Source organism: Apaloderma vittatum, unplaced genomic scaffold, assembly GCF_000703405.1.
Source record: "Apaloderma vittatum isolate BGI_N311 unplaced genomic scaffold, ASM70340v1 scaffold6684, whole genome shotgun sequence".
In the NCBI taxonomy this organism is placed as follows: Eukaryota; Metazoa; Chordata; class Aves; order Trogoniformes; family Trogonidae; genus Apaloderma; species Apaloderma vittatum.
Window position 1 is genome coordinate 77,906 of NW_009714285.1, and position 14,062 is coordinate 91,967.

At 38.2% G+C, this 14,062-nt stretch overlaps 1 protein-coding gene across 1 annotated transcript in view; it reads right to left on the reverse strand.

Annotated features, from left to right (window-relative positions):
• IARS (isoleucyl-tRNA synthetase) overlaps positions 1–14,062 on the reverse strand; it is a 102,327-nt gene that overhangs the window by 59,017 nt on the left and 29,248 nt on the right. The window contains 3 exon segments of the mRNA XM_009868688.1: positions 3,916–4,014; positions 8,917–9,008; positions 11,228–11,350. Of these exon segments, the coding sequence (XP_009866990.1) occupies positions 3,916–4,014; positions 8,917–9,008; positions 11,228–11,350 (314 nt within the window).

Genomic DNA, 14,062 nt, shown 5'->3' on the forward strand with positions numbered 1-14,062 from the left:
GAATTCCCAATTCGTAAACCAGGAAACTCACTTTTAACAAAAAGGCCTACTGGATGTGTTCTGTTGGGCATTTTCACTGAGAACTAACAGTTCAAGTCAGAAAAATGATACCTTGAAGTAAGGGCCTATACATCAAGCTCTTTACTACAATGCTTGAATTTTTCAATGCCAAGAAGATGCAAGAACAAAAGGCCTGGATTCTTTGAAGTCCCTAACCGTCGTCCGTCACCGCTTTCCTCCCACTGATGCTCATTCTTCCACTAGACCAAGTGCTGCACATAATAAGTAACCAACGTCAGAACTGCAGAATAGTCTCTAACACCAGGAAGTTGTCAGCAGTTAGAGGCAAATCTTTTGAAAATTACTGAACTTTAAGTGAGGAAGGTTTTTAAAAAAATAAACTTCAAATAAGTTCAAAGCTGGTATTTGAATACAAACTACACAGTCTATAGAACCTTTTCTACCTAGAGTAAAAATATTACAGGCAGTGCCAGAAGCGTTTGCTACAATAGTTTAGAAACAGAAGCATAAATGGCACTAAGTTACTCTTTACAGTAACTTATTTATTTGTAATTTATACCAACTTTGAACTCTATGATGACAAGCGTTGACAAGGGAATCTAAGATGGCACAGTTCAGTTGTTTGTCTGCGGTTACATAAGGAAACGCTCTTTCAACAAATCATTCTATAGGATGTCAGTTACAACAATTAAGGCTGAAATCCAGACCACTTACACCAGGGATCTGCCTTCGGTGCTGCCTCTAACTCTCCGTATCAAGGTAATGGGAAACCAAGGTCTGACAGCCCTGAATGGTTCAGCAGCCAAATGTCTCAAATACCACAGCAGTAGGTTGTCCGAGTACAAAACATGAGATATCAGCTTTTTCTAATTTTTTTTTTTTAAGTAATCCATGTGGTAAAGGAAACATTCAGTAAAGATCTTAGACTAACGACAGAAACACTCTTTTTAAGTTCTGTTCCATCGTGCTGAGTGTTGCTGAAAACACAGAAATTCTCTTTCTGATGAGAGTAAGATCAGAATAAGACAGTAGAGAGAGCTTTTTTGTTTATGATTTTACAAAAATGATGGCACACTACTCATGTAATTATTCTTGAAAGCTATAGTTAAGTTCATTTTGAAAAATGAAGATACAGTTGCTGGCTTTAATAAATTCTGAAGAACTATGGCTTTATCAGCAAGCTAATTCGTTAAAAAACTAATTAGAAATACAATCAGGTTGCAAAGTTTGTCCAACTATGTTTAATCTATTTCAGCAAAAAGGATATCTATAAAGAGTGCACCTATTCTTAAGGGACAATATACCTATCAGTCATTTATAGGAATAAAAAAAAGCAATGCAGTCAAACTCATTTTGCAAAGGTTAATACAACCTGAAAAGCATTTATTCCCAATTTCCTTATTTTCAGGACATGCTGAAGCTCCAGAGAGTCCAAAAATAAATTTTTTAAAAGCTAGCTATTATTCCTGTGACACTTTCAGAGATCAACTCTATTCAAAAGCAAAAAAGTAGGTTTAGGGAAGGATGGAGTTCCCAAAAATTAAATTAATGAATATTGAAGGCTAGTGTTCTCAATGCCAACTTAAGAAGTTACTTCCCAAATAAAAGTGACATCACACCACTGGAGAACATAGGAAGAAAACCTTAAAAGTAATGGCTTTTTTTTTTTTTTTTTTGAAAAGATGAATTTTAAAAGCCATCTTCACATAACAAAGGCCACTGAGTATTCAAAACCAGTAATTATGAAATTGCATATGGAGAATAAGTATTTGCATTATTTTATTAATCATTTATCAATTTTATTATTTTATTAATCATTAATCAATCTCTGCATGTCGCTATATTCTCTATAAAAAGATTCTCAAAATCTCAAAGACCACACTGTTTCGAAAGAAGTCCTGAGGAATCAGTTTTAAGTTCAACAGAATTAGCTGAGACTCAAGAAATGCGTAAAGGACAAGCAGTTACTTTAACTCCAAGCATTTTGAATACTGCCCACTAAAGCAATCACCTCATCTTCCCACCCAATCTTTGCCACAGCAGCTCTGACGTTTGGTTCCACTTGTATCCCCACTATTCACATTTACAAAAAGCATCGCCTAAACCCAAACTAAGTAGAGGAGGTAGTGTTTAAACCATTTACTAACTCTTCCTAATATCTCCCAGATGAGTGGAGGTCACTTAGTTTTCTTTTTGAAGCTTTGCTTCTAGAAAAGCAAAACTGCTATCTCAACCATTCAAACACTTCCTTAACAGGATCATTACATTTTTCCTATCTATGTTCATGTGAAAATTAAGTATGCAGGTCTACTGTCAGGCATCAAAACAGTAAAAGTATCTTGAGAAAGCTAATTAAAGCCAAGAACAAACACTTTCACCCCCTCTCCAGCTTATTTTTCCCCCAAAGAAGGATCACAGTATGTTCTGTTATGGAAAACAGAAAGTAACACTTACTAATCTATAAAATCTTCTTACAGATCCAGACTGGGCATGTGCTTATTAGCAAGCCAACGCTGCATCTTTTTTGGACAGTCTGTATCATGGATCACTAACTTTTCCCACATATTTCAATATTTACAGTGCTTGTACCACGTAAGCAGTTATGCTAAAGCCGCTCATGGAGAATTTAATTGCTAACTACTGCCCATGAAAAAACGCAGCGTAAGCTGTAATTGTTCACTCAGAGTTGAGTCACCTCCTTTAACATCATTTCAGTCGCAGAGCAGAGGCACGCAGTGCTGGAATCCCAACTCGCTTACAGTCGTTGTAGGACTGAACGACAACCAAGGCAGCGCACAGTACGACTGAACGAGGCTGTAACCTCCACAGTTTTCCCACCTGGTTTCAACTTCCCAGGCAGAAGTTAATTATGGAAGAAGGGGAAATAAAAAGAAAGGTTACAGAGGTCTAGAAGATAGGGTCCTTCTGTTGCTAACACACCAGAAACCCATGATTTGCTCTCAGAAACGGCTACCATCACCCAGAGTTCCCTGTTACTGCTAACTTAATATTGCATTTAGATTAGCTAAATCTCAGCTGTTGTTCTCCACATAAATTTCACACCAATATTTTTCACATTCCCTATATACATACAAAGATTTTGCTTTTACTAATGATAAAAATTAAATTTATTGAACCTCTGAACCTAAGTTTACTTACAACTATTACACAAGCTAGGGTTGGTGGTTTTTATGGGTGTTTTGCGGGAAGAGTGGGTCAGACTGGGGGTGTTGGAATTTTGTTTAAATACACATATGACAAAGTCATCAACTTTATCTGTAATAACTAGATTAAAAAAAAAAATCTATAAATTAGTTTAATTTGGAATGATGTTTAGGCAGAGTTCAGCTGCCTAAACTCTTCCCTCCAGGGGACCCCTTGGGGAGCCTTAACTGTGCACTTGCGTGCTTTCACAGGTTGATTTTCCTTTGCATTTTCTCTCATGCTGAACTCCTTAGGATTGTATAGCATGATTTGAGGATACTTGAAACAATCCTGTAATGTATTTTACTGCAAAGTGTTAGCATGTATCCAATCTCACACCCTAAAAATACATTTTTCACTGGGATTTTATACAAGCTAAGAACACCTTGTCGATGCAAGAAAGGAATAGTGCGCAAACATGTTCCAGCACTAAGCAGGTACACAATTAAGCAGGTTATATCTGTTTATGCCTGGAAGACTATCCCACTGCTCTACCAGTTTGAGGCCCATTTGTGAAATCCAACACGATTGAAAACTGGTTACCAGTGCTGTTCCAGTAACACTGGCTCAGAAAACAGAACAGAAATAACAAGTTAAAATGGCAGACTAACAGTGAAATAAAGCACACACACATACACTCCTACACCCGCAACTCCAGACAAAGAAAATAAAATATGCAGGACACAATACCAGTAGCATTGGGCATTATTCTCCAGTAGCTTCTCCACCATGTGCTCCACTCTTACAAACCAGCTTGGCACAGCTTTGTATATCAACGGAGTATCTGACCTGTAGTGGGAAGGTGATGGGAAGGGAGCAAAACAAACAAAAACATTTTCAGTGCTACATTATTTATAAAGCACTCTTTAAAGCATATTTTTTCCACAGATTGAATTCATTGTTCCTGAAATATTATCACAGTTACAAAGGTTGGGCTTTGTTTCCTTTTTTAAATTACATAAACTGTTACACTTATGCGAGCTACTATTTTAAAATAAATTGTAAAAAAATTTTTTGTTAAAGCCTTCAATCTCAGCAGTTTAAGGGATTTGTATACCAAGGAAAAATTGGGTAAACATTCACACAATGCTTCAGTTGGAAATTTATGTTTCTACATAGTACAACACAAAGTTCACAATGTAAGTATTAAAATGAGTCATATTTAAGTCTTCCACGTGAGCTAACTCTGCATCTCTTTTTATATATAGATCAACCTGAAAAGAAAGAAAATATTATGCTATGTTTTTACTTTTTGCATTTAAAACAGTAATAATAAATCACAAATATGAAGTGACAGCATCCAGGATTAACTAGAAGAGTAACCCATTCCAGGAGAAGGAAAGAAAAAGATCCAGATAAGTATATATATATGTAAGAAGCTTTAGAGACATCTTAATATAGTCCTTACTTCAACATGCAATGAAACAAACCCCATATGGAATGAGAGCTGTTTTAGAACTCGTGACTGCTTAGAAATGGTAACCCTGTAAGGCAGAGTGTACAGAGTGATAAATTCCCTAAATCATCTAGTCCAGTTAGCATCTCTAAGCAACTGACTGCATTGTGCCTCAACCCAGTATCTTATTTGTCAGTTCCATTACGCAACTGCTTAAGGTCTTGATAGAAGGACGTATGCTGCTTCAACAGTCTAAGGGATCTAGTGATCAAATAGTGGGTAAAAGACATTATAGGAGAGTTCAGACATTTCTAATCCTCCACATCCATGCCATTATTCCAGCTTGAAATGGGAGAGTGAGCCCTAGGGACAGAATCTGTCTATGGGTACATATCAGCTTCAACAACACTGGGACACGAAGCTTATGCCCCCTTAGTATCAATCCACCCCACAGAAAGTCTTTTTAAAATATTACTTCTGTTTGAGTCACTTTGCCTCAGAACTTGGAAATACACTTACTCCACAATAATTCACAAGCAAAGACCCTGAGAAACTACTGTTATCTCCTACCCGCAGTAATTACTGTATACAACCCCTCTTAAAAGTTCAAATCGTTTTACATTTATCCATAGCAAGGACTCCTTTGAAATGTACAAACGACAGGAGACTATGACGTGAATTAAAATTGCTACTGTGGAAGCACTTCTTAAAGGTACATCTGCCTGACTAGCAGAAGAAAAGAAAACCTTAAAGAAGTACATAAAGTCCAATAAAAAAAAACCTCACATCACTTCTCTTAATACTATAGTTCAGAAGATACTCCTTTTAGTTATAAGCCATACATTTCAATCTGTATCTTTTAAGAGCTGAAGTATCTATAACTTTACAGGAAACAGTAAGAGCTCAAAGTAATAGTAATGTAGTAGTGTTCTAGCTCTTAAATGGAAATGTACTAAGCTAGAATGTTCTGCTTCTTGAATTTAAGATCTAACACCTAAAAAAGGAGACAGCGCAGTTAACAACTCACACAGCAGCAAGATCACAGTAAAGAAAAAGAAAGTATTCTGCAAGCTACAAGGTACTCCACAAGTACTTCGGATTCACTAAGCATCTCGTTTCCAACGTGCTGAAGAGCGATGAATTGTCATCGCATGTAAGATCTTGAGTTACTGGAAACAAGAAGAATAGAACCTGACATAACAGTTTCTCAGGTGGTCTCAACATATTGCAGAAGGAACACTGGGACAATAAACTGGTAGCCAAGCTCCATCAAGGGCAAGTAGCTGACAGACAGGGCTGACTGAAGACAATCTTTAGTGCAAAAGTAGCTTCAGACACAAAAGATCTATGAAAAAAAGAGACAAGCAGGTGAAGCCGTAACCACTTCCCAGGCTTTCAACCTAATGCTGTAAGCTTGTAATATTTGATAACCATTGCAAAGCACCCACAGAGCACTGTTTCCACCTACATGAAGGCTGTAAAAAATGGGAGATGACACAGTTCCACCGAATATTTTCTTTCTTCTAGCTGCACTGCCAAGCAGTGCCTCAACAGGAGGCAAAAAGGGAACATAGAGAAAATCTGCCCAGTCGGTGACATCTGGCACCTTTCTGCCCCTTGTGAGTGGTGAGAAAGTTGAGGAAAGCAGATTCAAGTATTTGCTGTAGAATCAAATGAGAAATACCCCTTACTGGATTGTGTTTTTCATCAATAGAAGACAAAGGAAAAAACTACTCAGACAGACCTTAAATCAGAGACTGATGCTTAAAAAATTCCCATTTAAACATTCCTCTCTGTCTCAACTGTTCCCCTTATTAAAACATCCTTTAGAATTTATCAGAGGAATTAGAGCACCTGAGCAAACTGTCTGTTCCTGAGCAGTGCCACAAAACCAGCATTCTCTGAAACAGAGTCTTTATGCTCGAAAAAGATAAAGACGGGAAAGATCATTCTCTGTGGACACTCCAACACTCCCAGTAGTTCTCTCATACCCATTTTGGACTGCACGGCTCTTTAAAACAAGTTGTTGTGATCTTACTCCCATTCCATTTTCCCATAAATTAGGAAACAAGCGATAGCTACCTGACCACGTGCTATGAAAGACGCTTTTTGGCTTTGCCTTCACGCTTTAAAAAGACAAAGCTCTGCATCTGTCAGTGACGGAGCTTCCCAATATCACTTCCTAACCAAATGGCACTCAGCACCTGCAGCGGACACTTCAGCTGTCGTGCTCATTACCTGTTCTGAGTCAGCTGTTAAACCACTACAGAATGGACAGACTCTCACATGGACATCAAGTGGTTTTCACCAGTGATCACCATCTTCAGCCATTCCCATGAAGGGGAATTCTAACCGAAAACTACCTACTGGGTACTTACCAAGTCGTTAATGTCTCCCTCTCTCGGATTTTAAAGTTTAAAGAAGGACCCTAATTTGATGTTATATAAAAAGAGGGAAATCATTCTCAACATACTGGGGATTCAACTGCCTGGTTTCAGGGCAAAGCATGAACAATGGTACATTAAGTAGAAGAGTCTGATTTGAAAGTTTTCTTACATTTATCAGAATAACTTATAACTATGCCAGAAGTTAAGAACTACGCTCCTACTTTTAGCATATTCCAATTATGGTTTGATTTGTGATGGCAGTGAAATGAGCTTTTCAAGTAAAATCCATTATTCTGTTCTTCCCACTAGATAATTTGCTGCTAGGTGCTGCCTGCAACTTATCATCAATCAACAAAAATGTCAACAGAGTGGCAGGATTAAGTATTTTCTACAGAATCAGCACTTCTACATTACTGGTTTGTCTCAAAGGGCATGACCGTACACCTGAACTGCTGGACAAGAAAAACACAAGCATTGCTGGGCTTTGGGCTGCTATTTTTCGAGAACTGTCCCAAATCACCAGGGAATAGTAAGTCTCCTTCTTCCTCCAGGTAGCTGTGAGAAACAAATTAATCATGCTATTCAAGAGCAAGTAGAGGTTATTCTTGCTCTAGATTAAAGATAAATGCATGCTGCTAAAACAAGCCACCCAGCAGCATTAAAGCTAGATGGGGAGAAAAGCGTTTATCACAGTTATTTCAGTACAGGTGCTGTATGCATCAGATACAATTTAATGTGCAAGTCATTTCAGATATGAAATTAATTTTTTTGAAGTGTCTTTACTTGTACTAAAACAGTTTAATATAGTATTCCTACTAAAAGATTACTAAAGTATTTTTGTGAGGTTTTTGGTTTGGTTGTTGTCTTTTTTTAAACTTAACATTGTTCAGTGACTTCTTTTCTCAATTTTGCAATAACAACTGTATACACTTAAAACCAGACAGGACACTAACAAAATCATGCTTCATTTCTAAATTAAATTATCTCGCCTGTACTTCTTATATTAGTTTATGGCACTGAAGGCCCATGGAGACGTGCACATGGAATCCTCCTTCAACCTCTGCAGAATTTCCACTCTCACAAGCAAGATTAGTGACAGACCATCGTGCTGAACCACCTACCAGACACTCCAGAGCTAATCTTGGATTTCTAGTGGACAAAACGAAACATTTCCAAGAAGTCCCCACAGATATAATAAACATGTCAACTGCTATTTCTGATCAGAGACACAATCATTGTGTCAACTCCATTCAGGATATGACTGAGCAGAAAAAATGTATTTATGTTTTACATTTACTACTCATTGCAGTGGCTAAATGCTAACCTTGATTTTAATCAGCAATACAGATACTTATACATTATAAGCAAACAGGCTCTACCAGACTCCAAAGAAGTACTTGTATACATTACAAAGAAGTAACTGTGATAAGAGCTACAATACAGCCATTTTATCTAAAACATGGAAAGTTTGGACAAAAACATTTAAATACATTCTACGATATACTTATCTGAATACAATTCAAAGAGTACCAAAATATCGTTTTCTACCACTTAACTGCTTAGAAAACAATCTTTTTCAGATTTATTATAGCCACTTTCAAAAGGCAGTTAGCAGCCCATCAACATTGAAGAATGAGAAATTCAAACTACACACACCTGTGTAGTCGTAATAGAAAAACATTTTCAGCACTACATTTAAATTCATCAGATTTATGGAAAAAAAAATAGTCATTTACTTGATTACTAAACCAAAACTGAAGCTCTCCTAATTCAATAATCTTGATTCCTGTCACTTGTAGTCTTTTTATAAAAATTAAACAGATGAAGGGAGGAGAAAAATGAGATAAATCTGAAGAACTACTAAATTAGAACGCTCAGTCTTAAAGCCACATGCGTTTCGCTCCTTACCTCCAGCAGAAAGGGTAGCTGTGCTTGTAACTACTGGTGTGAACCAGTCTGCCTCTCTCTTTCAGCATTTTAATGATGTTCTTATCTGCATCCTAAAAAGACAGAACAAAAAAATTTCCTTGGAGTACAAATTTCCCTATTTCAGTAAGTCACTACAGATTTGCCTCCAATACCCAAATCAAGAAAACCCCTACAAATAATCTAGTGTTTACACACACACAAAAAAATCCAAAAAGCTTCTATGTGATTGTCCTGGGTTTAGCTAAAAACCCATTCCTGTTTAGTGATTTTTACTTTTCAGTTTAGTCTCTTCTAAGAGGCTGCACTTTCTGAAGTCAGCAGCATGTTTTTGCAGACAGTGTGTGCTACTGGCAGTGATAACACCTGATGTTTGCAGTCACTGCCTGGGACTGGGATGCACAAAGGCTCTTGCTGACCCTTATTCCTATAGTGACCAAGGCCACTGCTGGCTCTTGTGTGCCACGCTGGGGGTGCTGGGTGGTAAAGGGGGGTAACAAGGAAGTCAAAGGTTGCACCTCCGGGGGAGGTCATAGACAGGACAGGTGACCAACGGGAGGATCCTATCCCATATAGGTCATATTTAGTATAAATTGAGCGATCACGAGAGGTTCTCCCTTCTTCTTCTTTGCCCTTTTCTGCAATGGCCGGTGTCCAGAGAGGACTCCATCTGACCTCCTGCTTTTGATCCGGATCCTGAGTTCCCAAATCCAGCTCCTGTATCCAGCTCCTGCTGCCGCTGAGCCTGGGGCTGCCCCAGTGCCTCCTGCTCTGCAGCACCAGTGGGGATTGGTATCGGGGGAGGGAGTCGGGTTTGATATCGGGCTACTATCTATAGTTGTATATAGTTCTTTACTTTTATCATTCCACTATTATTTCTATTATTGTTTCATTAAAGCTGTTCTAGTTTTTTTTTCTTCTCTAACCCCAAAGTCTCTCTGCTTCATTCCCTTTTTAGCTTCCCATCTAGGGGGGAAGAGGGGGTTAGAGAACGTCTGTCCATGTTAGTGGCTGGCCCAGCCCTAACCCACGACAGTGATTTATACACTTACTGCAAAACACTAAATTTGGAAAGTTATTTCCTCTCCAAACCCTAGTATAGAGCATCAGCCATTTTTTGCCCTTAACTCCATTTCTACACACCCACAACCATGGACAAAATTTGAATCTTCTGTAGCACTAATAAAAGCCAGAACTCTTATTATTCAATAACTCTTTTAGTGAGCATCCTGCTTTTGTGGCAGGAAGTCACATAGTGCTTCTCGTCCTATATTTAGACTTCACTACAACACTTTGACTACATCATGTAATTACAGTTACAGAACTTCAAGTATCTTTTATCATACCTTAGTAGCTTAGTAGGATTTACATTCTAAACTGAAAGTGAAACCTGTATATTAATAATTGAAGACAATCTCCTGAACAAACAAGTACCAACATGATATAAGGGGGAAAAAAACCACACAAATATTTATGACACAGTAACATTAATAAACTAATAATTTAGCAGCATAATATTTTCCAAGAGCCTCAAGTTCAGATTGCTAGCAGCAAGAAGCTAAACACGTAGCCTGCACTGTTGTCTTATTTGCCTTAATATACAGCAGGAAGCAATGACAGTGTTTGAGTTCACATGCAATACAGGATTAAGTCTTCCTCAAGTAAACTGTGTTTACGGGAACGCACTTTGGTATCAAACTGCAGCATGAAATAGATTAAGACCAATTTGTTTTCTTAGCACTCCTTTCTATGGATTTGTGTCTGTAGCAATCTGGAGTTCCCCTGGGTTTCTTTTACATGGATTCTCTCGCATCAATTGGCAACGAAATTCACATTGCAACACATCCCACAAGTGTGGAAAATGACTGGATTTCTCCCCTTTACCAAGCTGTGTTACACCAACTGCCTGGTATAAACTTCATGACAGCATCTCCGAATTCAGAAGTCATCCAGCGGTAAAGGAGGCCTCTGCACACTTGCCTAGAGACTGCACGCGCAACATTTCCCTAACAAACAAGGAAAACGTGAGACTCTTTCTGCAGTAGATGCAAACGGGAGATCCTTCTCTTCCCTTTCACTACTACGTACACGGTACTACTGACACTTCAGATTCTTAGGTCTTCAGATATTGTAATAAACAACCGTAACACTGCTGCAAACGCTAAAACATGTTTTTGTTTTTCCAGATACTAAAGACACAGAAGAACAAAGCTACTTAGGGAAAAAGTACTTCTACCATATATAAAATTTGTTTTGAATAAAGCAGTGATTTCCTTTCTCCAGGGTCACTAACCTTCACATATTGTCCAGCAAAGTCAGTCACTTCTGCTGTGAAGCAACCTGATGCATCAACAGGACAAACGGGCACAGAATCTTTCTGAATTATTTTGAAATCCATACAGACTCTGTAATCATCCTACAACAGAGACAAGTGTCAAGTTACAGAAACACAAAACACTGCTTAAAATATCCATCCTTGAAAAAAAGAAATTAAATATTAAATAGAAAATGTGATGACTGGACAAGAATAGCAGAAGTCTTTGTTAATCCCAAATATGCAGAGGAAAACATGTATTTTACAGGATTGTAGTTTTATTCATCAGAGAAAAGACGAGTTCTTCAGAATATATGTTTCTTCTCACCTAGCAGAGGGGATATACACATCTGCACAGAAGCCTATGACATACATTCATATATATACACACATTTTACATCTGTATGTACACAAACACATAAATTAGTCAACAGCTTCAGGCTACTACTGCACAGTAAGGGAAGTGATAACCACTGTGTCATACTCTTGTACCAGTCAGAGGCCTGGGGCAGCTTAGCACACAAGCCTGCATGGCATTTTTCAGAAGGCAGGTTGTTTTAATCAATCTAATTCTGGGACTCCACATAAGAAATCCCATTTTCTGAATGTTTAATGATCCAAAGCCTTTAAAACTGTGTTTCTCAATCTTTGCTGGCCCACAGGCAATGCTACTGACCAAGAACCACACATGGACACCATCATAGTTTATTTTCCTGGCCAGTCTCCATTTAAATTTTTAATTTCCTGTAGCAGTAAGAAAGGGAAAAAAAATAAGAAAAAGAGAGTCACTTCAGACTTTCTTTAACGTAACTAAACAATAACAGTATCTTAGAAAATATTAAAACTAAATTATTAGTGGAATAGAAAAGTCCTCATTTTAATTTCTAGACTGAAGTCAGAGCAACTCCATATCTTAACCATCTGTCACTCCAGATGATCCATCTTCTTGCCCTAAGGCAAGAGAACACTGTTGGGGTGGGACAGGAAAGGACAAGTGGAGAGTTACAGATGAGTCGTTCTCAGCACATTCACAGAATTACTCCATTTTCTTCAAAGAAAATGGCCCTGTCTAAGGTGCAACAAGTCAGGTTGGTTTTTGAGTCTTAGAGGTTCCTGTATTACTGCTCTGAAAAAATGGAGAGGAAGCCACAGATTTCAGGGACAAAATCTGATTTTTTTTTTGTACTGTGAAACAAAACCTGCAGTGACCCCATCTGCCAAAACTGGCAGCATTTGAACTGTTACCATCCTCTGTTCCTATAGCTCATTTACCTTTTGTAAATTACAACCACTATTTCATAGGACTTACACACTAAAGCAATTTGTCCACCTCGACCAAAGAGACCACACCAGAGACAAGTGTGTAAATACTTGAGTGCTCCAGAGCTAGCTGAATTCTCCTTTGCCAGATATAACCAACGCTGGTGAGCCAACTTCGGAGTGACAGAGTAGGGTTTCCAGATCCTTTCTGTGGTCCTCAATCTGTACCTCCAACCCTACCCATCAGTCCCTGTAGTTACCAGCTCCCTCAGGCCAGATCTGGCAGATGTTGCCTGTTGACTCTCAGTATAGTTTACAATGACGAGACTCATGCAAAGCATAGTTGGTGACTTCATGTACCAAGACATTACGTGTAGAAACAAAAAAAACACTTCATCTATAGCATTCATTTACTCTAGACCATAGCCTCTTTCCACTCTCCCGCAGCTGCGGACAGCCATCATCATTATTCAGCCTCCGCTTGGTCAACCAGTTTCTTCCGTCAGTAGATTAACTGAGATAAGCCCATTCTCTGTTGACCTTTCATCAGCTATTATTGCTGAGATACAGCAAGCAGACTGTGATGTTTAAAATGTAGGCCAGATGACAGGACTAACGTCAACCCTGATTTGGCAGTGAATTGTAGAAGGCTTTGAAGAAGCAGCCAGCAAAGACTACAAAGCTTGGCACACTCAAAACCTGGCTAAAACATAATAACAAACCTTCCACTTCGCAGGACCTAGGTCAAGAGGTGGTTCGGTTTGATTTGCATTGCTGATGCAGCCAATGATATACAAAAGGGCTTTGCTGTTTTGGTTTTCTATGGTTCATTCCTTTCCTTTAGTGAACTTGAATGCAAAAGCTTTCCAGACTGACCTGCCATTTGATCTAAAGATTTGCTTTAGTAACTACAACCCAAGAATATATTCAGGCACATATAGAAATCTACAAATGCTAAGTTTCACTTGAAAGCTAAGACAAATTTCAATTCTTTCCAGGATCAAAGTGTTCCCTTTTGTACCTCTGTCACAATTAAACGTCTCAAAAGATTATATTTATAAGGTGTAATACACAAAATTAGCAAAGCAGAAGCTGGCAAACAGATCACTGATGAGAACTCAAAGCTTTTCTATTTGAAATTTAAAAAACAAAACAAGAACAAAAACATGAAGTCAAAAGGCTCATCTTCAACACCTCTTAACAAAAAACAAGCGCACTTGCAATCTACTGCAAAGTGCAACAGTAACAAATCCATGAAACTTCCACCTCTCAGTCTGAGTAGGCACTCGAAGCACAAGCCTTGTACTCCAATTTAGATCTATCTACATATGACGAAATGCCTGAGCAGCTGAATTTTAGTGTTACGTTAATCTGGAGGTACAGTGAATTTACAGGGTTTTTTAAATACGAGTTTGTCTCATTCTGTAGGCTTTAATTTTGATATCTTTTGAAGTGAAATAGAGTGCTCTGATGCTGTGTGGCAACTTGCATTTGGCAAAAGCATCACACAAGACATTGAAACTACATAACCTGGAACTAAATGAAGATGAATTT